At 40.3% G+C, this 24,911-nt stretch overlaps 1 protein-coding gene across 1 annotated transcript; it reads left to right on the top strand.

Moving 5' to 3' along the window:
* The first annotated feature begins 1,181 nt into the window (after positions 1-1,181).
* Positions 1,182-23,737, top strand: SERPINB5 (serpin family B member 5). The gene is given in 10 exon segments (XM_048839716.2): positions 1,182-1,243; positions 2,324-2,410; positions 2,412-2,475; positions 2,478-2,545; positions 11,845-12,022; positions 14,007-14,144; positions 17,057-17,174; positions 18,905-19,047; positions 21,078-21,245; positions 22,994-23,737. Coding segments are annotated over 10 exon segments (1,419 nt in total). The 3' UTR covers positions 23,387-23,737.
* The last annotated feature ends 1,174 nt before the right edge of the window (positions 23,738-24,911 follow it).

Here is a 24,911-nt window from a genome sequence, read left to right as displayed (position 1 = left end):
TCTCTCTATCTCTCTCTCATTCGTGACAGGGAAGATATTGGTTATTACATTGTTAGTAAAAAAAACTGTTTGGAATCTATTTATTTTTAACATAACATGGGGGATTCAGGTCAGAATCTCCATGTCCTGTAAGTGCTTAGAGTAAATTGAACAAAAGTAATTGAATGAAGGCTAGATATGGCCTGTGGTACTTGTAGAAGTTAGTAGAACTAACCATTCAGTCAACAGGGTAAGAAAATTTGCTAAGAAAGAGCCAGCAAGTTTTAGTTGGTGTCTCCTGCAAAGATCAAGTAAAGACTGGATGCTAGTTTCTTTTGCTTTTTCCCCGTCTTCCTGACAGAGCAACATTTAAGGCTATTCAAACCTGCTCCCGAAACCACGTATTGTTAATATGAAGGTGCCAGAATTTCAATGCCGGGCCAGCATTAACACTCACATCATGAAAGCTCTGCATGTCCATAGGAGGGGGAGTGGGATATGCCACCTAACCCGTGTGATATCAGTACTAGTGTCATATGATTACATCTCTAGATTCACAGGCACCATAATTCCAGAACAGCCGGTTGGTATCATGGTAATTGCAAACATAGTAAATTCCTCCTTATTATTAAACGTATGCTAAATAACTTATGTCTTGATTCTGCTAACTTTAGAGGGTTTTGCCAGGGTTTTGACGTGGATGAGAGTTTTGCTGTTGATTTCAATGGAATCAAGACATGGTTCATGGAGCCTCTCATCCTGGAAGCTTCCAAACTCCTTCAAAATGGACCAAATTCTATAGTCTTTGGAAGTTTTGTCTTAATAAAGACTGCAAGCTTTGGCCTTTGATCACTTGTGCACTCTCTGAGTGGAACCCAGTACCTTCTGTGTGCAGCAGGCAAGACTATATTCTAAATTTGCAATAATTTCTCCAATGGAAACTACAAATAGATACATAATGATACTATACTTGGCTAGATCACCAAGTTTACTACGGAGATTGTATATTTTTGTACTGGGGTGCTGTTGTCTTTAATTTATGATAATGCATTAAGTGTTTGCTACCTTTTTCCATCCACACAGAGCAAATATATTTGCAGTCAGAATGCCTTTTATTTTACATTAGGAATAAGAAGAAAAGAAGCAACACTTTGAGAGAGCACACATATGTTTGTGGGTGCTGCAACAAGTCTGAGAGCAAAATGGCTGTTGTCTTCACACAAGTGGAAAACAAAAGCAAAGATTGCATAGCTTCATACAGCATGTTTGACTTGCTGGACCTTTTAATTAGCTTCTTTAAACACACTACTATTTTCTCTGTTATGAAGTCACCTATTATTGCAAAGTGAAAACACTTTACTTTTCAATCTCTGGGTAAGAGACTGAAAACAAATCCCTTGTCACTTTATGGAATTCAACAGGATTTCATTTGGAGGGTTTGTTCAAAGAGCCTCTTTGGGAGCAAGTATTGCTGATTAGGAGTTCACAGTGTAGGCTGTTAATCGAAGCGATATGAAAAATGAAATGAGAAACTGCAGCTTCATAATGTTCCTCTCGGCTTTCAAATTCCGATTGTGTCTGAGTACGTATAACATTTGAAGTGAATGGAAAGAAGTTCTCATGTTTCCTATTCCTTCCCTTTAGACAACTCTAAATGTCAGAGTTTCAAGTCTGAAAATAGACTTTAATGATTGTTTTTAGTAATCATTTTTTCTATTGCAATAGCACCCAATGGTCCCAGTACATATGGTCACATTGTGCTATTAAGGTACTAGCCTACGCTGGAGGTGATGTGGAACTCTACTGCCTCAAAAGAAGCTTAGACATTGTACCACAGAAATGCATGATGCATCCAGGAGCTCCTGGGAAGCACAGGTGCATATGCTCCCCTCTCCAGGCAGCTAGAGCTGCTGGCCATTGCAAAGGTGTGGGAGAAAGGGACTCAGGCTTTGCCTCCTGAGTAACTAGTGTCCCAGTGGGCAGTGCAGTCCTTGCATTCATAAGAGTATGGTCTAGTTTCAGTAAGCCCTTATGCTATAGGTGTAAGAAGAGGCGTGCAACTGGTTCTCTCCCCTATGCACCTGCACGGAGACCAATCCCAATCTGGCCATGTGCTTTTTAAGAAGAAAGTCAAATGCACCGAGGGGCCAATCTAAAATAGTGAAACATTACTTGGGAGCTAAAAAAAGGAAAGGATTTAAAGTGGCCATATGCACACATGTAATTTGCTTATTTTTCTGTGTGTCATTTTCCAAAGTGGCATGAGTTTACATGTATCCTGGAGCACTGGTTTTGATAAGAAGATCTTTTAATTGCTCATTCGCTCCTATTTTCTATCTTTTAGACTCTTCCCCCCACTCCAGTGCTCTTGTAATCTGAAGGCAACATCCAAAGACTGCTGTTGCCTGCTGGAGCATGTTGTCAGTTATGAGAAGCAGCACCAGTCTGAATCATTATTTTCCTACTATGTGTGAGTTGCCAAGAAGGATTATTAAGGGGAAAAAAAGAGAGAGAGAGTCTATGCACAAATTAAGATTGGGAAAATGGGAGTGGCATTACTTGTCAGGTGAGTTAATAGATTCTTTCTGCTCTGTGGGGTGGCACCACAAACACTTAGTTCTTTCTGCTGTGCCGATTTAATTGTCTCTTCATTTTACCAGGATTATTGCCTAGCAAGGTAAGTGCAGATCAAAATTGTTTACTCACCTTTAACTAATATCTGTTGTAAAATATCAGTAAGTGGGATAGAAAGGCCAGTAAGAAAAAAATAATATTTTAAACTGTGGCATGTATTTCTTTTGTTTCATTCAGTACAGCTTTTCAGTTCCATCCAAAGCCAATTGCTTTCCCTAAGTTACCTTCCTTTCCACTGAAAGGGTGTATCGTAAATAGTGAATAAGATCAGGTAGCCGTGGTTGAAAAGAGTAGGAATGATTAAAATCTTCATACATTCTGTTGCAGAAATTACTTTCCCTGTGTTACAACAGGCTGATTGTGTATTACGTGGTCAAGGCACCCTTCAGGTGTGTTTTGGGATTTAGACTATTAGATTGTTGTAAGAGCCTCTGCTGCAGAAGGAATTTTCCTGTCAATTTCTATATGGGTGTGTACACTCTGCTCTGCTTTCTGTGTACTATGACTAATCCTGACTAGGTTGCGCTGTGGGGCTGGGACGTTAATCTAATAACCATTTTGATTTTCAACCTGGCTGTTTAGTCTCCTTAATTCACTCCATATGTACTAGGCACAGTAAATTTTTTAGTTCAATTTGTCTCCTTTTCCCAAAGTTGCTTTCTCTTTCATATCTCCTGACACAGGACCTTATCCTTCTTCCAATAAAATCAGTGTAAAACTCTTTGCTCCCACTGAAGTCAACAGAGCAGGCCTGCACTTTTAAAGAAATGACAGTTCAGAGGAGATCATATCTTTCACGTGTTCTCCTTTATACATCACTGGATGATCTGCCAATAGGAGAACTAGTTTTATTTTCTTCTTCTTTTAAAAAGGACACCCAAAATCCTTCTAGTTCTTTGATACCTTTCTTCTTTAAGGGTTGAATTGAGCCCATTTTCGTTTTAAAGGTCAGTGTCCTACACATCAAGCATGGACATGGGAGGTTGACACTATTTACTCTGCTCAATGAAAACTTCCATTCCGTTTCAGCCTTGAAGTGGACATATTGGTCATATTGACAGCTCCAGAAATTCAAGTCCAATCATTATTCCCAGGATTGTGTAGATAGCAGCAACACAGGGTTCCACCCACTACCCCACACAAGGGCGCCCTATGCTTCTTTCGGGGAACTGCTTCTCAGAATAGATGGTCCTTCTCCATAGCTGATTTAACTGCTTCTCCTCTACTTAGACTGCCGAAAAAGTATGTCTATTTGGTAGTTATTGTATTGTAGATTACTGTCTTTTAGAAACTGGCCTGAGACCAAAGTAATTTCCCACAAAGCACTTTCACAACACTGGTTACTGCTGAGTCTGATTCAGCTGGATTCAAAACGGGAGATGCAGAGATTAAGAGCTTCCTATCATATTACCAGTCCTCTGAACCATGCAGGTCTCAACATGAATATCAATATTCTCCTGATTATTATCTATTGTGATAGGGTATGCTACGTGTAGGTCTCTGATTAGGCTTGCTTTTTCTCTACTATCTGTGAAGATTTTTGTTGCATTCAGGAATGAAGTTAAAACTATGTATTGCACCAAGAAACTCCTTTCTGTCAGGAGTCCTCAAACTTGTTCTAAAACCTCCCAGTTATTTTTGGTATTTGAAGCTTTTCTATAACGTCTTGTCCTACCAGTTTTTTTTTTTTAAATCAAATGCAGGGTCACAAGCTAACTGTGCTTAAAAGATGCCACTATGCCTTGGGCAGCTGTACAGATGCTGACCTATTATTTCCGTAGAGTGAGGAAGGAAGGACGCAGCAGGAGTCTATGCTGCAGTTTTTTTAATCCCCATTCAATTTTTTCTTGACTCCTCCCTGTGATTAATGGCTCAACAGTTGGGTCTCTCTACAGTTTGCTTCTTTTAGAAATGCACCAGTATAGTCTTTCTAGGTCTGCTAATGGGCTTTCCTTCAGTAGAAGTCCCAAACCTCCTCTCTTTAGCTATTCCTGTTCCTGTTCCCAAGGCTTTAATGGCAGGGAAATGAGGGACATGGCCCAAGGCTTTCCAACCTTTAAAGGGCCCTGATATTCCATAATATTTAATACAGTAGCTTTCTTTCAAACATTAGATATCAAGTCAAGAGCCTCTAAATATCATACATCTCTGATAGGAGAACCTCATTCATCCAGAATCTGACCATGGCTGCTCCGTGTGAAAGGATATTTAAAACCAATGATCTGAAGGTATGGATATAGTTTGAAGCTGGTTCTGTGTGATGCCAAAATGATTTTATTAAGGAAGATAATATAGACTTTGAATGGTTACCTTAAGCTTTTCCTCACTTTGAAGTCTTTAGCCTCCCTGCTTCTCTGATTCACATTCTTCTGCCTTCTTTTTGACCCAGATGGATTATTTTCTTCTGATCCCATCTTTTCCCTCCCTCACTTGTTCCTCCATCTTGATCCCTTCCCTCTGAATACAAAAGATCAATAGATTGAACAGTCCAATCTGGACACAGGGTAATATTTCTTCTGTATTTTCTCTAATCTCTGTGTGGATCCAAGGCATGTCCTACCATCAATAGGGATCATAATCTTTGCTAACAGTCTACCAGCTCAGTTGGGTGTGGGGGATGGTAAGGCCTCAGCAGATCTCCCAGTCTCTCTTGGACATGGACTAATTACTGTCTTCAGATCTGGTATGCTGGGATTCCATGACTCAGAGGAAGCCTATCATGTGTGTCTTTGACTCCTGTAGGCCACCACAGTACTTTAGGTTTAAAGATTTGTGGTGGGCCAGCTGTTCTGATTTGATCACAGATGTTTATCCAGACTGATCCAAACCTTCCATAACATTTGAATTTTATCTGGCTCAAGGTTTAGGGTGAAGTTCAGGCTGCGTAATTTTACAAACTCATTCATCCACCCCAATTAGTGCAGACAAGAGAGTGTGATGGGTGTCACCAGAATGAAAGTGCCTTTTGCTTCCTCCCAGTGGGGATGCTCAGGAAGTAAGAACTAGCTCAACCCTAATGCTGAGTAACACTTGCACGGCTCCAGTGGGAGTTTGGGGTGGGGGGGGGAGAGACGGGGACATCAGGAATAGATTCCTGCACTTTCAAAAAGACAAATAAAACCCCACCCTTGTGGGGAAAAGGGTATTGCTGGGGGCTTTTTCCTCTTCCCCTTCACTCCAAATGCCAGAAGGAAGGGTTGGGGTCAGCCTTTTTTCCTGGCTCCATTTTCAAGAGCTATCAGCCAAGGAGGTTTGTCTGCAGACACACTGCCCAACTCAGCCACTCCTTGGCTAACTATCATTCATCCAGGAAAGATCTTGCCCACCAACTAGGAGATCAAGTGAGACACTGTATATGCTCTGTGCCTTCCCTGATGTCATTCCGTCATAATCTCCAACTTCTTCCTAGGGCATCATAAACCTATCTCTAGTGAAGACTATCTGTGATTTCTGCTTGCCCTAGAAATTCCAAAGAAGAGTAATACACTACCAGAAAGAACAGAACCAGATGAAAACCCTTTTGGTTTATAACCCACATCAACAAGCTTTGATACATGCAGGTGAAAAAAATGATGGATTTTGCACTATTCTTCCAATCCCAATACAGTGTCTTAGGGAAAATGATGACACTAAAGCCTTTTGAAACAAACATTCTATGTTTTACTGATGGCAATCAGATCACTAGAAAAAAGAAATTATAAATGTCGAGTAGTTTATCATCCCCAAAATAGAATCATTTGGCAAACAGCCTCTCAAATAGGACTAATTATTGGATCAATATACAATACAATGAAAGGTTCTTCATGCAATACTTTCAATTTTCAGTAAGGAATGCACTTGATTACAAAAGAAGCGTGAATCTTTGGTCATATCCATTCATGTTTCTCTAACACTATCGGACTTAGCAAAAGAGATGGAAGGGAAGGATTTCAAAGTCATTGTGTTGCAGCTTTTTATTGGAATAAGGAAGAAGAGTTTCACTCAATTTAGCAAAATTTTCGTACTCTTACTCTCTGGAAACCAAGTAAGACACTTAACTCACATGCATTTCCACAGTAGAATGATTTGCATTAAGTATGAGAATAATAATTCTATTATGGCTTTGTAGAATCTTTTAGTTACAATCTGGAAGGACCAAATTCAGGTGTAATATTCTATTCTTCTGGTGAATAGTTTAGCATTTAAGAAGAATATCTTTCAGATAAGTTGCACATTTCATTCTACATTTTGTTAAGTCTTGCCAAGGAAGCCAATTGTCCATTGTCTTTTTGATGATGTCACACTTGTACACCAATTCCCATTAGCACATGGCTGGGACCACATTATTGAAAACGAAACAAAATAATCCTTACCTTCATTATACTAGAAGGGTGGGGAAACGAGTTAAAATGTGTGTGCTGGTGGTGGGGGAGGCGTGTATGTAATAATGCAGGCTGCTTGGGAAGGAGTGTGGGTATGTAATATTTTACATATATGCACACACATAAAAGTGAATGTGTGTAACTAGCAAGTGCATAAGAGAGAAAGAGACTCTAGGAGAAATAAAAGGTCAGTTTTCACCTGTTCTTTCCTCCCTGTCTCTTGTAACTGTTCTATATTTCATGTTTTGTTTAAAGTGGCTGTTGAGCCCTAAACTACTACTGAAAGGTCAGCCTGGCTTTTGGGGTATGGAGAAGAAATTTAAATAAGTAACTCTTCACTTAACGTTGTAGTTATGTTCCTGAAAAATGTGACTTTATGCAAAATGATGTGGAGCGAATCCAATTTCCCCATAAGAATTAATGTAAATAGTGGGGGTTAGGTTCCAGGGAAACTTTTTTTGCCAGACAAAAGACATTATATACATATACAGCATAAGTTTTAAACAATTTTAAACAAACAGTTTAATATTGTACACAGCAATGAATGATTGTAGAGCTTGGTTGAGGTGGTGAAGTCAGAGGGTGGGATATTTCCCAGGGAATGCCTTTCTGCTACATGATGAACTAGCACTCAGCTGAGCCCTCAAGGGTTAATATGCTGTTGTTAATGTAGCCTCACACTCTACAAGGCAGCATGGACTGAGGTAGGAGGGACGAAACACAATAGATGCAGGGCAGTAGCTACAAACACTTCCCTGCAAAAACTGAACATGATGATGAGCCCACGCTACCCAGCTGGAGCGCACCACACCCTCCTCCTGACAGCACATGCACGGCTGCACAGACACTGACTTTCCAAAGTGCTGGGGGGGTGCGTGCATGAGTGAGAGAGAGAGAGAGACGTGCATTACCCCTTTAAGTACGCTGACCGCATTTCAAGTATGTTGCCCTTTTAAGCAGATCAGGCAGTTCAGACAGGAAGCAACAGCTTCCTGCAAGCTCCCCCTCCCCTCGTTCTGGGGTACGGAGTGGGGGGCGGGGGACATCCTGACATCAGCACCCCTCCCCTTCCTGCCCCCCAGCAAGCAGGAAGCTCTGGGGAGCAGCTCCAAGGCAGAGGGCAGGTCAGGAGCAGCACGGCAGTGGGGGGAGGACCACCTGAATTGCTGCTGAGCAGCCGCTGAGCCACATACTTTACAGGGAATTTAGGGGAGCTGATGTAGGGGTGCTGCCCCCTCCCCCCGGTTCTAATCCCCATGAGGAGGGGCTGCTCTTCCAGAGTATCCTGCAAGCAGTGGACAAAGCAGGCAGCTACCAGAGGACGTTATAAGGGAGCATTGCACAACTTTAAATGAGTATGTTCCCTAATTGATCAGCAATGTAACAATGAAACAGCGTTAACCGGACAATGTTAAGTGAGGAGTTACTGTAGTCCAGGGAAAGGAAAAAAGATAGAGAAACTTAAAAGCAAATAAGTCAAAACAATAAGTGCTTTTCTCTTTCCTTTTCTCTTTTCTCTGCTATTTTCTCTGAATGCTTTTCTCACAATGGAAGGATACACTGCATAACCTTTGCGTCTCAAAATTTAAAAATACGTTTATGTAAGAGCTCAATACAAAATGTAAAATTAATGAGCTATACTCTATTAGGAATAAGCCATGCCTATCTGTGGGCCTGAGTGTGTGGCATAGATTTGGTTGCAGTTCTTGGGTGGTAGCAGACACATGGCTCTCTGCCTTATGCCTCACAAAGCATAAGGCATGTTTCCAATGCCTCGCTATGCACACCACAATGTGGCATACAGCTGAGGTAAAAATGTGATAGAACACTCTTGGCATATGTTTACCAAAGCATTTGGTATACTTTGAAAGGTTTTTGGGAAACAGGTGCATCTTGCAAGGAAATTAATCCATTGCCAATAATCACTGACGCTGAGAAAACCTTGCAAGAATGCAGTATAAATTAGGTGTGTTTTTTAAACAGGGACCTGGTATGATGCCATTTGGTTGCTTCATATTATTAAATTGTGCAATACATTTCAATAATCTTTTTACATAGTGTCTTTTATAGACTAAAGATATCTCCAAATGCTTTACAAAAGTGAATCTAGAATTACATACAGAAGTTAATTAAAAAGAAATCAAAGCTATTTTTCTTATAAAAGGCCCTCTCTAATAAAAAAAACCTTGACTATTAAGATGACAAATTAATTCTAATGTACAGGAGACACTAATATGCACATATATATATTCCCATAAAATTTACAAATACTATTGTTTATTTTAGAAGTCTCTACTAAACAGCAAGGGCCACATTTTCAACAGGTCCTCTATGCAGCATCTCTCAGCAATGTGCGTGCACACCACACCTACATAGTTTGTGCATACAGATGTTAGAATTTACAGTCAGAAGTCTTTGCACTTACTATGTAAATGGAGGCAAGTGTGTACAAATTCTTTCACAATGTGCAAAAAAAAAAAAAAGAATTTGCTACATGCAATATTGCATAGGTACCTGATTACAGACAGTCCATTGTCCACATGGCTAGTGGTTCTTATTGCAGTTCCAATATACTCTGCTGCTTGTATCCACTGGGATTAGGGTTGCCAGGTGTCTGGTTTTCAAGTGGAATGCCCAATTGAAAAGGGACCCTGGTAGCTCTGGTCAGCACAGCCGTTAAAAGTCCAGTTGGCATCGCAGCGGGGCTAAGGCAGGCTCCATGTCTGCCCTGGCTTCACGCAGCTCCTGGAAGCAGCCAGCATGTTCCTGCAGCCCCTAGACGCAGGGGTGGCCTGCGCTAACTCCATGCGCTAACCCTGCCCAGAGCGCTGACTCCACAGCTCCTATTGGCCGGGACTGCAGCCAATGGGAGCTACGGGGATAGTGCCTGTGGGCATGGGCAGTATGCAGAGCTCCCTGGTCCCTCCATCTAGGGGCTGCAGGGACATGCCATCCGCTTCCAGGAGCCGCGTGGAGCCAGGGTGGGCAGGGAGCCTGCCTCAGCCCCACTGAGCCGCTGACTGGGAGACTCCTGAGGTAAGCGCCGCCCGGCCAGAGCCCACACCCCAACCTCCTGCCCCAGGTCAGAACCCCTTCCTGCACCCAAACTCCCTCTCAGACCCTGCAACCCCTCCTGCACCTCAACCCCCGCCCCAGCCCTGAGTTCTCTCCTGTACCCCAAACCCTTCATCCCCAGCCCCACCCCAGAGCCCACACCTCCAGCTGGAGCCCACAGGTCCTCCCGCACCCCAACCCCCTGCCCCAGCTCTGAGCCCCCTCCCACACTCTGATCTCCTCAGCCCCAGCCCGGAGACACTTCCTGCATCCCCAGCCCCACCCCAGAGCCTGTACCCCTAGCCGGAGCCCTCACAACCTCCTGCACACCAACCCCTTTTTCCCAACCCGGTGAAAGTGAGTGAGGATGGAGGAGAGCAAGCGATGGAAGGAGGGGGGAATGGAGTGAATGTGGGGGTGGAGCCTCAGAGAAGGGCAGGGCAGGGGTGTTCGGTTTTGTGCGATTAGAAAGTTGGCAACCCTAATGGGATCTTTTCTGGTTATGATGACAGAGATGTAAAATAGCTTAGTAAATGTTTGAGAATGCAGCAGAAGATTAAGTAGCTAGTCAAGTAAAAAGCCCATCTCAAATGGAAGTAAATAGACTGTGAAAGGTTCACTGAAACTTAGAGAAAACCTAAAGGTTCTTACAAAAGTAACTTTCTCCCTTTCATGTTAAGGGGGAAAAATTCTGGATGTGGATCTTCAGGATCTGAACCTAGAATTTAACTTGGAGGAAAATATAAAAAAATATGAGATTGTCTGGATTCACTTATGTTTTTAACAGCCCTACATGACAAATTTTTGTTATAATTTTGCTCTCTTTTCTGGTAACAGCACTCTCACAGCTAAGATCCATCTTCTAGACATCATAGTACTGGGGACAGAACTGGCCCAAATTAACTAAACCAATGGGCCATATTCTTCTGTAAATCCAGAGGAACGCTTAAATCCTACTAATCAAATTTGGCTCATTGACTATAGTACACCTGAGGTACACCTTCTTACACAAGGGCTGAATTTGGCCCAAATCTGTTCCCAATAACTTGACAGTCTACAAGATCAAAATGTTCCCAAACACCTTCATAGCAAGGACCACATTTTAATACAAAGATTGTCTCATGGACAATCCCTTCCTGATTTCACAGATCACCTAAACATCCCTGTGGCAATGACAGTAATTGCTTACATATAAAAATCTTAGGAAAGCAATTGCAATGTAAACAGTTGGAAATGATAAGTCAGCACCCTAGCTGGGATTTCCATAGGAACCTAAGGGAGTTTGGTACCCGACTCCCATTGAATTTCAGTGGGATTTAGTCTCAAAAGGATACAAAATGCACTTAACTCATTTAGCCTTCTTTGAAACTCCCAGCCTACAGGACTAGCCTGCTCTTTGCTGAGCACTAGTGTGAGGACCACCAGTCACAATCTGGGAATGGGAACTTCTGCTCTAGAAGATGGACATGCACAAAATTCATCGTAGGCTTTGATGGAACAGTTCATTGTGAACCAAGAGACACGAAGGTCAATGAAACAAATAAAGGGGTGTTTCAGGTCAGGGGTACCTAGGGCACAGGAGAGGTACCTTTTAAATCTATGTAGTTTAATGGTAGACATCAAAAATAGATTAAATACAGATTTGGCCCTTTGTGCCTCAACATGCACTGTTTTATCTTGATCTGACCAAACTTCCCCGCTTCCCGCTGCTGTTGTGATGAACAAATCAGTGTTGCACCCCAGAAATCTTTACAGCATGAGCAAGTGGTAGATTTTTTAGTTACCTTGGTCTTTTTTTTCCTTTTTTCTGTTTCAGGAAAATGGCTATCGATGCTCTGCGTCTAGCAAACACTGCCTTTGCAGTTGATATGTTCAAAAAATTGTGTGAGAAGGACAAAACAGCCAATATTGTTTTTGCTCCACTGTGTACTTCAACTTCTCTTGCTCTGGCGTATAAAGCTACCAAAGGTGACACCGCAGCCCAAATGATAAAGGTGAGCCTCTAGTTCCATTTTTAGGTATAAAATTATGCAACTGGCCATTATAGACTATGTATTTACTTATTCTTTTTAAAGTTGAACTCCCCTGCTAGGTAATAGTATACAGTAAAAGCTCTTCCAACATGTGTATGTGGGGGAAAGCGCATGGTTTAAGTGATACCATGGTCTATTGCACCAAGGCTTGCATCTCTTTCAGACCAGGGTTTACTCCTGGGGGAATTTTGTGCCCCAAATTGAAAATTTTGCACCAAAAATATAAAAATTCTGTGCACAATATTTTAAAATTCTGCAAAATTCTGCATATTTTATTTGTCAAAATAACACAATAATCATGCCAGTTTCAGTTGGTAATTTATTTTAAAATACCTCTCAACAAGTATGTCTATAGCAATACAGACAACAAAAAAAGATTCAGGAAATGTTTTTTGACAAATAGATTCCTTACTAGACTTAATGCTATTGATTAGTTTACATTTAGAAGGCGATCTTCAAATTGAAACTGCTAGAAATTCTCCTCCCGCTGTCCAAAAGCAAAATCAGCAATTACATTTAAAGGGGTAGCAGGATCGTCAATTCTCAGGATTTCATTGTGACTTTTTTCAGAGGAACAGCCGTGTTAGTCTGTATTCGCAAAAAGAAAAGGAGTACTTGTGGCACCTTAGAGACTAACCAATTTATTTGAGCATGAGCTTTCGTGAGCTACAGCTCACTTCATCAGATGTTTACCGTGGAAACTGCAGCAGACTTTATATACACACAGAAATCATGAAACAATACCTCCTCCCACCCCACTGTCCTGCTGGTAATAGCTTATCTAAAGTGATCAACAGGTGGGCCATTTCCAGCACAAATCCAGGTTTTGTGCTGGAAATGGCCCACCTGTTGATCACTTTAGATAAGCTATTACCAGCAGGACAGTGGGGTGGGAGGAGGTATTGTTTCATGATTTCTGTGTGTATATAAAGTCTGCTGCAGTTTCCACGGTAAACATCTGATGAAGTGAGCTGTAGCTCACGAAAGCTCATGCTCAAATAAATTGGTTAGTCTCTAAGGTGCCACAAGTACTCCTTTTCTTATTGTGACTTTTGTAATATTTGATGATTTTCTTAAAGCCCTGGCTCTTAGAGAAAGCGATTAGTAAAGAAACCCACTGCTTAATTAAAAAGAAAGTTTCTAGCCCCCATAGTTGCTGAGAAAAGCATAAAAACATGACCGGAGTGTACCTGAAAGGCTTAGAAACCAGAAGACAAAAAGAATCCACTTCTTTTTTTTTTTTTTTTTTTAAATCTCATGACCCTTTGGAACCTGACTCATGATTTTTGAATGCTTGGGCTTTGCATTTCTGAGTTAGATACCCAATTGTCAGCTGTATTTTTCATGTCACTGTAGCTGCTGGCATCTGATTACTCTTTAAGCAATTCTGCTTCTGCTCCCCCTCCACCCCCAAATAGTTTATATACCATTGTGTTGTATAAAAACTGCTCTTTCCTGTTCACTAATTCTTTGGGAGGTGTAAATGCATAAGAAGTTTGAACTACTGATAGTTCCTTACCTTAAAGTTATAATTCAATAAAGCTTCTGTAATTTGCTTCAAATGTTTAAAAAGTTTCAGCTGTCCTGATCCTAAGAATGATGTTTTCTCAAGCTACAAGAGGTTACTGAAAGTTTTTTTGGAGAGACTGGCATTTGTGGACACAGTGACAGCCCAATGCTGAAAAAACAAATGTGATTAGCATCACTTGCATGACTAGTCATATTGATTTCAGTGGGACTACTTCCACAAATAACGTTGCAGGATCAGGACTTTAGCTTTATGTGAGATTTGCAAACAGGGCTTATAAAGGGAGAAAGAAGCTTTGTTACCATTATAAATATAAGGAGCAATGACAGTGGCCACATACTAGTACTGTTTATTACTGAACAGCTAGAAGTTTTAAGCCAAGAAAGACGCATAATATCTTAACATGTTCATTAACAGGCACTCCATTTAGAAGATGTCAAAGATGTTTTGTTTGGGTTCCAAACAGTAACGTCTGATGTTTCCAAACTCAGCTCTTTCTATTCACTGAAAATGGTCAAACGGCTCTATGTAGAAAAGTCTCTTAACCCTACCACGGTAAGTAGTTAAGGAATACATTTGATAGGCTGCTTGGCCAGTGTATTGACTGGCCATACAGACCTTATGGTTATTTTAACATAATAGACTGTCTCTGTTTGGATGTTACTGTATTGGCCTCAGAATTAAAATGTCTTTATCCCTTAAACTGTATTTCTTTCTAAAAAAAATTTTAATCAAGCCAACGTATCAAAATGCCTAGCCTACTATTGACATTAAACAAGTTATTAATAATCAAAAATCTCTCCCTATCCATGCTATTGTAGTAACTTTAGAAAGCAAGCCCCCTTACTTAAAATTGATATAATGGTAGTTTACTAATTTCTGTCTAGCTATACATTAGCATGGACTGTTGAAATAAAAAATAAAGTTACAAAGTCAAGCACTCAGAAATGACAAAATGCCAGAATTAAAGTTGCCCATGCTGCCTTAACTCTGCTTCGTTGTGCACAATCATTATGATAGTCTTTAAATATATGATTACATCAAAAATTTCCCCTTCCCCTGGGTCTCCCTTTCCAATCAAACATAAATGACTTTTCTGTGTTTTGAAGACCCTGCACAACATAGCAACACTATTAATCAGCTTTAAAATGTTACTGTCTGAAATTGTTTTACCTAGGACATGGGTTCTCAACCTTTTTCTTTCTGAGTCCCTCCCAACATGCTATAAAAACTCCACAGCCCACCTGTGCCACAACAAATGGTTTTCTGCCCGCAGCACAGGAGCCCCAGTGAAACTACATTGCTCAGGCTTCAGCTTCAGCCCCGGGTGGCAGGTCTCAGGGCCCTGGGCTTCAGCCCCATGTGGTGGGGCTTTGGCTTTCTGCCTTGGGCCCCAGTGAATCTAATGTTAGTCCTGCTTAGAGGACCCCCAGAAACCTGCTTGCAGCCCCGCAGGGGGCCTCAGACCCCTGCTTGAGAACCACTGACCTTGGAGACTGTAATCACCTAAAGATAGTTACAAATCTATTTCTCTGTTTTTCCAGGCTGAACATTTAACAGGATTCTGTGTAGTGTCAATTTCACTGTTTCCCCTAAAGAATCAGTTTCACGTTTTCCTTTTGGGTCATTTTCCTTGTGATTTTAAAACCACAATAATTAGAATGGGGAGCCAGGGGCAGTCTGTTACCTGAAACTATTTTTTACTCACATCTGGAAACTGACTTGATATCAAGTGAGTGTCACTTAAATTATGAAAAAGAAGACCAAACAATTACTCTATAGCTTCCACCAATTACAATTTATTTTCCCTAATATCAGGCTTGAAGTTTTCAAGTACAAGACATGCTTACGTTTTATTTTAAAGTATTGAGTGGTTAGTGGAAGCTAACTAAAAATCTCTTGTGATATACTCTTTAGAGGGTATATTAGACTTTGTTAGATCTGTATCACCTGTTGACTCCTATTAAGGGTCACCACACGGAGGACCATTAAATTTTTAGGGTCACCAGGAAGAGCTATAGTGTTATGATATTAAATAGGCATACATTATAGAATTACAGTATTGTAAAAAAATAAATAAAATTGCCTATAAGCTGCGTGCTATATAAGTATTATTGTATCTGCTCCCTATTTGTTTAGTAGTAATATTTGTTATTAGATGGAAACATTGTGTCAAATAAGAAACACCATCAATTAAGTAATGTACAAGGTAGAATGTTAAAGTTTTATTGTAATTTTATCTTTAAAAAAAGTTAAAAAACAAAAAAAGAAAATGAAAAAATGAAGTTTCTAGTAGCAACGTTAACACTTCTGCATTGCACATCCTGTGTGGTTTTATGCTAAGTCTTTTATGATGAACGGCTATATATTTATATATATATTAACACGTTTATCCAGACAAACAGGAGCTGAATTACTACATGCAATACTGGTACATCAACATTACATCGGGAACCTTAACTTAGGCATTTCCTGATTTTTGGAGACTTCCACTGTGCAATTAACTTTGCATTAACAGGGTTTATTTGCATTTAATGTGCCAGATTTTTTTACAAAGGAAAATCATTATGGCAGCATCAACTCTTAGAATAATCTCATATAATTAAGATGGTTAAGAACCTTTTCCGCTAACTTAAACATTTACATCAGGATAAGAATGTCGGCTTCCTTACAGCTGCATAAATATTTAAACTACCTGAAATCTTTACAGTAAAAAGGCTTTAAGTCACAATAGGCATTTATGCTGGGTTTAAGGATTTATGTAACCTCAAGTTCTTCAGATCTTAAATTCGTGACCCCAAAGTTTCAAAAAAAGAGGGTGTGTAAGTCTGCCCCTAATTTACACACACACACACACACATTATGATTACGTATATCAGGTTTTGAAGCTCAGCTGTTTTTTTAACTTGTGTGGGAAAAAACAAGTGTGAGAAAAAGAAAAAGAAAGTGATTTTTTGTTTTTTCAACTCGCAAAACTCAAAAATGGCTGAAGAGATTTCATTCAAAATTTAAAACAAACAAACAAACAAACCTCCTTTGGACAGAGCACAAGCATGAAAAATTTCAGCCCAAAAGCTTTTTTTCAGAAAACTAAAATCCAGTGAAAACAAAGCTATAATCATGTAAACTGTTTTTCAGCCTTATTTTAGTGGAGACCTAATAGCATCCATTAAACTCTTCAAATATATTGTCAGGATGTTGAGGATGTAGATTGTGTGAATAGTCTGTTTTTACCAATCATTTGCAATAGGAAGACCATGGATGTGGTGTCATTGTATCTTCTCAAATTGTGGTAAAATGGGCACTTTTTAAGGGCCATAGGTCAATTTATTCCCTCATGTAATACAATTGAATCTTGACTCCTGTTGAACCTCTGAGTTGATGACATTCACAGGATCTCTCTGTGTCAAATGAACCCATGTGGTAGAATTGCACCAGGGATGTATTTGGCTCTGTGTATCTTTCAGGAGTTTATCAATGCCACCAAGAGACCCTTTCCATCTGAACTGGAACTAGTAGACTTCAAGGAAAAAACTGAGGAAACCAGGCAGCAGATCAACAAATCTGTTTCGGAGCTAACCGATGGCAAGTATAGTTAAATCCAGGAGACCCTACTTAACGTCTCTGACGAGAAATGGGAATTCTGTTCCCTTGTGACATTTTTTGTTAACATTTTCAGACATAAATATATAGTGAAAGAAAAGAAAGAAACAGGAACGTGCTTTTTTAGTGTGATCCTTAAGATGAAGATGTTAAATATATTCTGACCAAAAAAAGATGCAGTAGTGAAACTGAACTAAGGACTAGATTGTGAAAGCCTTCCTTATCCTGGTGAGAATTCAACGGGTCAATTTGAGAGTAATTGCTCTTTGACGTAAGGGGTTCACATTCTGGCCTAAACAAACATTCAAAGGATCGTATTAATAATTTTATTCCAATATATGACCTGCTTTAAAGTTATATGCTAATGGCAAATGTTCCCCAGATTCCAGATTTTGGAGGGGGAGGGGGGGTTTCAATTAATTTCATATAGGCCATTCATTCCTTGGCCCGTTCGCTGACATAAAGGTGCCAAAAGGTGGTGATGTTTCCTTATCTGGATATGTCTTTATGTAAGAATTGGACTGAGATCACTTACTCATATCAAATAGGCCACCAAACAGCTGTCAGAAGTTAATGATATTTTGGACACTACCAATGGATACCAGATTTGAATCAGTGACCAGGAGACTAATGGTCCCAGGACAGAGCGTGCAGAATTCCTTAGGGGGTTGCATTTCCAGCTCTTGCCAGCCTGCTGCTGAGTTTGGTAGCACAGAGCTTGATAGCACTGTGTATTTACTGAGCACTCATAGGATTTCTTGGTCACTAGTAACCCCAGTGGTAGGACTATGTAATTAGATGTACATGATTCAAGTTTTCATTCTTCCAGAACTGGCACAGATGGGATTGTGCAGGTAGCTTGTACTGCCTATTTTGTGCCTAAAACTGTGCATAAAGAGAAGTTATGAGTCTAGAATGCTGTCAATCCAGTTCCTTTCATGACATTACTAAAATTTTAGAGTGTCTGGAAAACAAAACAAAAACCACACGCATATGACTTTAAAGCATACCATGCGGTACTCGGTAGTGTACTATAACTGAAACAGCACTTCTTGCTTTTTTCCATTCATCTGATTCCATCTCAATCTGAAATTAGCAGCAACTGGCTTTGAACTTTGCCTTTTGCTCCCAAAATTACAAACTGTATCTCAAAGAAACTTGCTATAGAAGGCTGCAGCTCACTAGCCATTACCTTTCTGTATCTAGTGTCTCAATGGCTGCAGCTCTCTCATAATAGCACTTCCTATTTACCCATAACCACAATGGATCAAATTCATTAACCTCCAGTACTTCCAAGACAGTTACACCCAAGATGAATTTGGTCTCCAGTCCTTAAAATATTCCTTGTAAAAAATGTAACCAACTATAAAAATAAAATAAACACCTGTAACTATTTCACTAAAAATGAAAGTTCTATAGCTTTTTGAAATTTATTTATTATAATATACCCAGTATAGGAAAAATCATCTGGATTTCAACACCACATAAAACACAAAATAAATATTTTGCATCATTTGGAAGTGCAGTTTCCGAGTTAGGCTACAAATACTAAAATCACAAGTAGGATGTCTCCCTCTTGAATTAAATTTCCTCATCTGTGAGTACAGTATCTAGCCAACCCTAGTATTGTAATCTGGCAGAGTAATCAACTATTCGAACAACAATATGGCTGTATTCTATTAATGACATGCTTTTTTAAAAAACATGCACAGGTAAAATGGAGAACATTTTGAATGAGGGGAGTATAAATGACCAGACTAAGATCCTCCTGGTTAATACAGCTTATTTTGTAACAAACTGGATGAAGAAGTTCCCAGAGGCACAAATCAAAGAATGTCCTTTTAAAATCAACAAGGTATGTTTAAAAACAGCATTTAAATAACCCTGTTTCAAAGTAAGTAAATGTTTGGAAGAATTGAAATAGAAATCTTCAGTATTACTAGGCTGTCATGGAGCTCTCTACTGTGGCCTGGGTGCCTTAAACCAGTTAACATTTTAATGGGTTGGTGGTTTTATATAAACCTTTCAGAGACTCAGTTTCAAAGACCCCACCTCATCAGTTTCTATGATCTAAAGAAAACTTACCAGATATATTTTTCTCTATGCTGTGAAGTTTACTGCACCATGTGTTCTCACTCTTTTTCTTTCTGAGGCCCCCCCTCCAGCCCCCAACACGCTATAAAAACTCCACGGCCCACCAGAGCCCCGACAACTGTTTTTCTGCATATAAAAGCCTGGGCCAGCATTAGAGGGTAGTAAGCAGGGCAATTGCCTGGGGACCCACAAAGCTAAGTTGCTCAGGCTTTGGCTTCAGCCCCAGGTAACAGGGCTCAGGGCCCTGGGCTTCAGCCCTGCACGGCTTTCTGCCCAGGACCTCAGTGAATGTAACACTGGCCCTGCTTGGAGGACCCCTGAAACCTGCTTGCAGTCCTCCAGGGGGCCCCAGACCCCGGCTGAGAACCGCAGTAGTACACTATGACTAGAGTATCATTGACAGAAAGGGTGACCGATAACTGCCATTATGTGAGCGAGGGAGAAGTGCAATCTCACAGGTAACTGCACCCCAGAGATTGTAACCAATACCAGAAACTGCACCCTAAACCAAAGAGGTAGCCAGTGCAGGGCACAGAATATTGGTGTTATACACTCAGAATGGCTCCCCAGCTTGAGACAAATCACTGCACTAGCTGAAGACTTCAGATTCTCTTGAGGTAACCTTAAATAGCTCACATTACGGAAATCCAGTCTAGAAGTTACAGAACAGTAGATCACTGTGGTGGGATTTGTGTCAAAGAGAATGGTCACGGCCTGTGGACCACTCAGAGACTGAAAAAAGTACAACACACTACAACTAACTCCTGGTGATCCAGAGACATCAATGACTCCATCATAACCCAGAGACTGTTAACAGCACTGGTGAAGGCTAGTTGCACTTCCCAAAGAAGGCATACTCACAGTTCCTGCCCATTCCTCAGTCCAAATGCTTCCCCCTACCCATCAGCAACATTTCCATTTTATCAGAGTGGAGACACTAAGCTGGTTTTCTAAAGGGAAAGCAGAGATAACAGTGTCTGGGCTCTGCAAGAAGATGGTGCAAAGCTATCTACATCTTCATGTTAGAGCTTTGGAGCACCTAGCTGAAGGTCATCTACAAACTAGGAACATTTCAGGCCACAATATTTCACTATGTCATCTAGTGAAATAGCATGTCCTTGGCTTGTGTAATGTGGACCGTTATTTTCTTACTGGGTCAATGACATGTTGGTCCAGATCAGTTGCTCAAGATCAGTTAATAGTTTTGTTTGACAGTAGTCAAAATGTTAATGACAGGGAACATTTGGTTGTATTGTATGGTTGGATCCCCAAAGTTCCTTCCAGACTAGTACTAAAACAGTTTATGGAAATTGTAAGGTTCTTTATAAAACAGGGGCACTCTTATTGCTTTCCGCTTGTAGCAGAGTTGTTGCTAATTTTTTGCTACCCCATGCTGATTATGTTGTGCCTCAGCCATTGGCATATCTTCAGTGCTTTAGGGTGACTGATATTGCAATGCCCTTTAGATGTTATACATTGTAATTTACAGTGAAACTGGTACCAGAGGCCACCCATCTGAGGCAACCTCCTGTCTTCAGAAACCTCCCCAAAGTGTTCCCCAGTCTATTAAGTAGAATCCTGATCCACCATTATTAGAAGGCCATTTCCACCCATGTTTGTCATCCTGGAATGAGGCCAGACAGGTTTCACTGTATATGAAGGCAAACAAATACCCCAATCCAAAGAAATGATGCATAGGTACCACTCTCATCCAAGCACACACGCTTTCCTTCCTTCCATCCCATTTGTGAAAGACAGGGGCTGCCAAGTTGTTCCCTGTATGTTTTACAGACTGAAACGAAACCAGTGCAAATGATGAACCTGGAAGCTACATTTTGCTTGGGCTACGTAAAGGAATTAAAAATCGCAATCCTTGAGCTCCCTTGCCTCAACAAGCACATAAGCATGCTCATTCTGCTACCAAAAGAGATTGAGGATGATACCACTGGCTTGGAACAGGTAAGAGAAATAGACAAGGTTTAAGTGTTGTTTCCAAGGGAAGCATTCCATTTACAATAATTCTGCTTCTAAGGTATATTTTCTGTATTACTCTCAAGTTACTAAGAAGGGAACAGGATATTGGTTCCTTAGGAGTTAATCGTCTCCTTCTGCTTCTCTGCACTGGATGTCATGTTTGTGAAATCGTATTTCCACCTCAGCTAAAGGAAATGAATCACTTGGAGTGCTGTGTCTAGGACGAAGTGCTTTTGTAGAGCCCACTAGGTGCGTCACTGCATCTTTAGGCACCTAAGTACCTTTAAAAATCTGGCCCAGAGATCTAGTTTCCATGTTAATGTACGTGTAGCCTGGTGATTATAGCAAAGCACTTAGGCCCAGATCCACAAAGGTACTTAGGCTTCTAACTTTCACTGAAATTAAAATTTGCAGTGTATTTGTAGCCATGTTGGACCCAGGATGACAGGGAGACAAGGTGGGTGAGGTAATATCTGTTATTGGACCAACTTCTATGGTGAGAGAGACAAGCTTTAGAATTGACTCAGCGTTCTCAAAGTTTGTCTCTTTCACCATCAGAAGTTGTCGCCAATAAAAGATACTATCTCACCCACCTTGTCTCTCTGTTGAAATAGAGGGTTGTTAGGAACCTAACTATCTTTCTAGGTCTGGGCATTACAGTCAAGATTATTGGGTTCTCTATCAGCTCTGACCTGAACTTGTTCAAAGTAAAAAAACAAGTCACTTCACTTTTCATGCCTCAGTCTCCCTCATTTGACAATGGGTATGTACTAGTGATTTATTATACAGATGAGACGCTTAATTAAGGCTTTTAATGTCTAATTTTGAGCAGAGGGTGCCTGACTATCTCTAACAATTTGCTTTTTCATTGTAACTGCACACAAACTGGAAGAAATTTTTAAAAGCATAGTCTAAAGATGAACTACATTAGTGCCATTTTATTATAAAGTTATAAATTGATGTGGTTCACCTCCATTCACAGCTCAGACATTAAGGGTCAAGGAGCCCCACTTACCTCTGTGCTACTCACTGTGAGTGAGGATCTCAGAATCTGGCCCTAACCGTGTTAGCACAAGCATAAGCACATGCAGTTCTGTGAGTACTAGCATTTATACATGGAAGTTGTGTTCAGATCATGAGCCTTCCTTTAATGCAAGTTCAACATGGATTCCAATGAAATCACCTGCTCTGCACACCCCTCAGGCGTTGGGCCAAATAAAATATCTGGAAACAAACACTGACAAAGCTGATCTAGATCCAGATCAGAATTTTGAAGCTTGAGTCTGTTGTCTAGTTCAAATGGCAGCAATTCCTTTGCTGCTGGGCTTGGGAATCAAGAGGCCTTGGCTCACATATCAGCTTTGCCTTTTCACTTTCTACGTGGCCTTGGGCAAATCACTTAACCTGTCCTTCCCAATTTCCCTGAGGTACTTACCTCACTGGACTATTGTGATGATTACTCACACAGTACTTGTAATGTGCTAAGGACCAGATTATACTCATTTAATGGAGTTACTATAGAAACCTACACCAGTGAGTTAAACCAGAGTTCTACCAATGGAACCTATCAATGGAACTGAAAGCACCATTTACCCTTAGGCATGATAATTACTATATATCAAGGGCAAGTTTAAGTCCCTTATCTTTGGTTTTTGAAGGGAGGAGAACAGTGGGGAGGGTCTTTTTTCCCCTTAAACTGACAATTAATATGCTCCCTTGCCTTATTCTTTCAGCTTGAACAGCTGCTCACTCCTGAGACGTTAGTACAGTGGACCAATCCCAGCGTGATGGCCAATACCAAAGTGAACGTGTTTCTTCCCAAATTTAAGATGGAAGGGGATTACGATCTGAAGCCTGCTCTGGAAAGCTTGGGGATGACAGATATTTTTAATGAGAATGTAGCAGACTTCTCTGAAATGTCTGAGACTAATGGCATAGTTTTGTCACAGATCATCCATAGAGTCTCTCTGGAAGTAAATGAAGAAGGTGCTGAATTGAGAGACGTACCAGGATATCGGATCCTGCAACACAAAGATGAATTTAAAGCTGACCATCCATTCATCTTCTTGTTTAGGCACAACAAAACTCGCAACATCATTCTTTCTGGCAGATTCTGTTCTCCTTAAATAGGGCATATATTGAGAAAAGCAGAATCCATTTGTTGCGATTCTTATTTCTGTAAAGCTTTGCACCCTCAGTACCACCACTGAAAGGTAATCTAAGATGTTCATACATCAAACAGGCAACACTGTGTACTTTTCACATGCAGCAGTCATATAAAATGATGCAATTTAACTCCTTTTGTTTCACTCACCTAAAATAAGGAATTTACCACCACACAGGAAATCTCATGTCTTTTATGTGGAAATACCCCATCTCCAGCAGCAAACAAACATTCATGTTTCTCTGATGCATTTCTTTTTCTAAAAGAAAATTAAATCAAAGTCCATTTTCCTTGAGGAAGGTGAATTGGAATTGCTGAGGGATCTGGAATTTCATAATGAAAGCTGGCTCAGTTTTCTATAAATTTACCTTGTGCTGTGTCCAGAACCTTCCCAAACCTTTAAAGTGTATTCCTACTTCCAAAAAAGTAAATAAATAAGTATTTTGACATTTGGGATTATAGCTCTGATCCTTTGGTTGACTGTGCACTGGTGTGCTGGAGTGGAACAGTGAGACTCCATTTGGGTTGAGCAGTGTATCTACACAGTCTATTGGAGGACTGGGGCTGCCATCGGTAATACGGGAATTAACAATTCTTATTCACCGTCATAAACTGCTGCGATATCTAGGGGAAGAAATGTGCTAGATAATAAAATAATTAATGATATTACCTTACCTAAAGTGGGTAAATTAACCTAGACTGAACTCCATATTCCCCAAATGAGAAGCAGGTAAATTCAGTTCACCCTCGACTACACTACTGCTCAGTGGCAGTTCCAGCTATAAAGAGCCTATGTTGTGTATATTCTGAAAACGAAAACTGGAAATACTGAATGCACCAAACATTAGCTATGGAGCGGTAACTGCCACACGTCTCAGGCTTGTGTTGCCTGTCATTTCTGACTTCAGAGGAGTAGTTAAAGCCTACCGCATTTAATGGGATATGTAAAAAGGAAATCCAGACATTAACACAGATTAGATTAATATATTTAATTCCTGATGCAAGAATGGAAAAATGATATTTTTTTATGAACAAGGTCTTCAAGCTAAATATAACAGCACTGTAAGTAGGTTTAATTTTTGGCTAAGGTCTTCCTGCTGCATGTGTTCAGTATTAGTTTACCTTATACCATTCAGAATAAAGCATTATAAAAAGAAGTGTGTGTTGTCTACTTTTAAACTGTGGTTCAAAGGCCAAAAATTGGTTTCTGTTATATTCATGCCCACCCTTTAATCCTGTACTATTGATATTGCAGACAGATAGACACACTTTGGATATATTTTTTTTTGTTAAAAAAATTGTTGTGTGGTGAAAACAGGAGATCAGAAGGGTGGTTACTGCATCTCCAAATACTGAATAAGTTTTTTTAAGATATTGCGCTAAAGCAGGTTATGTAATGAATGGATGACTGATGGGGAGAGATACACAATTAAAATGGTTGGTTAAATAGCGCATCTCTTCCGGCTGTTCAGATCAAATGTAAACTG

This window comes from Caretta caretta, chromosome 2, assembly GCF_965140235.1.
Source record: "Caretta caretta isolate rCarCar2 chromosome 2, rCarCar1.hap1, whole genome shotgun sequence".
Taxonomy (NCBI): Eukaryota; Metazoa; Chordata; order Testudines; family Cheloniidae; genus Caretta; species Caretta caretta.
Note: the sequence above shows the minus strand (reverse complement) of the source record. Positions and strands in the feature narration are given on the sequence as shown.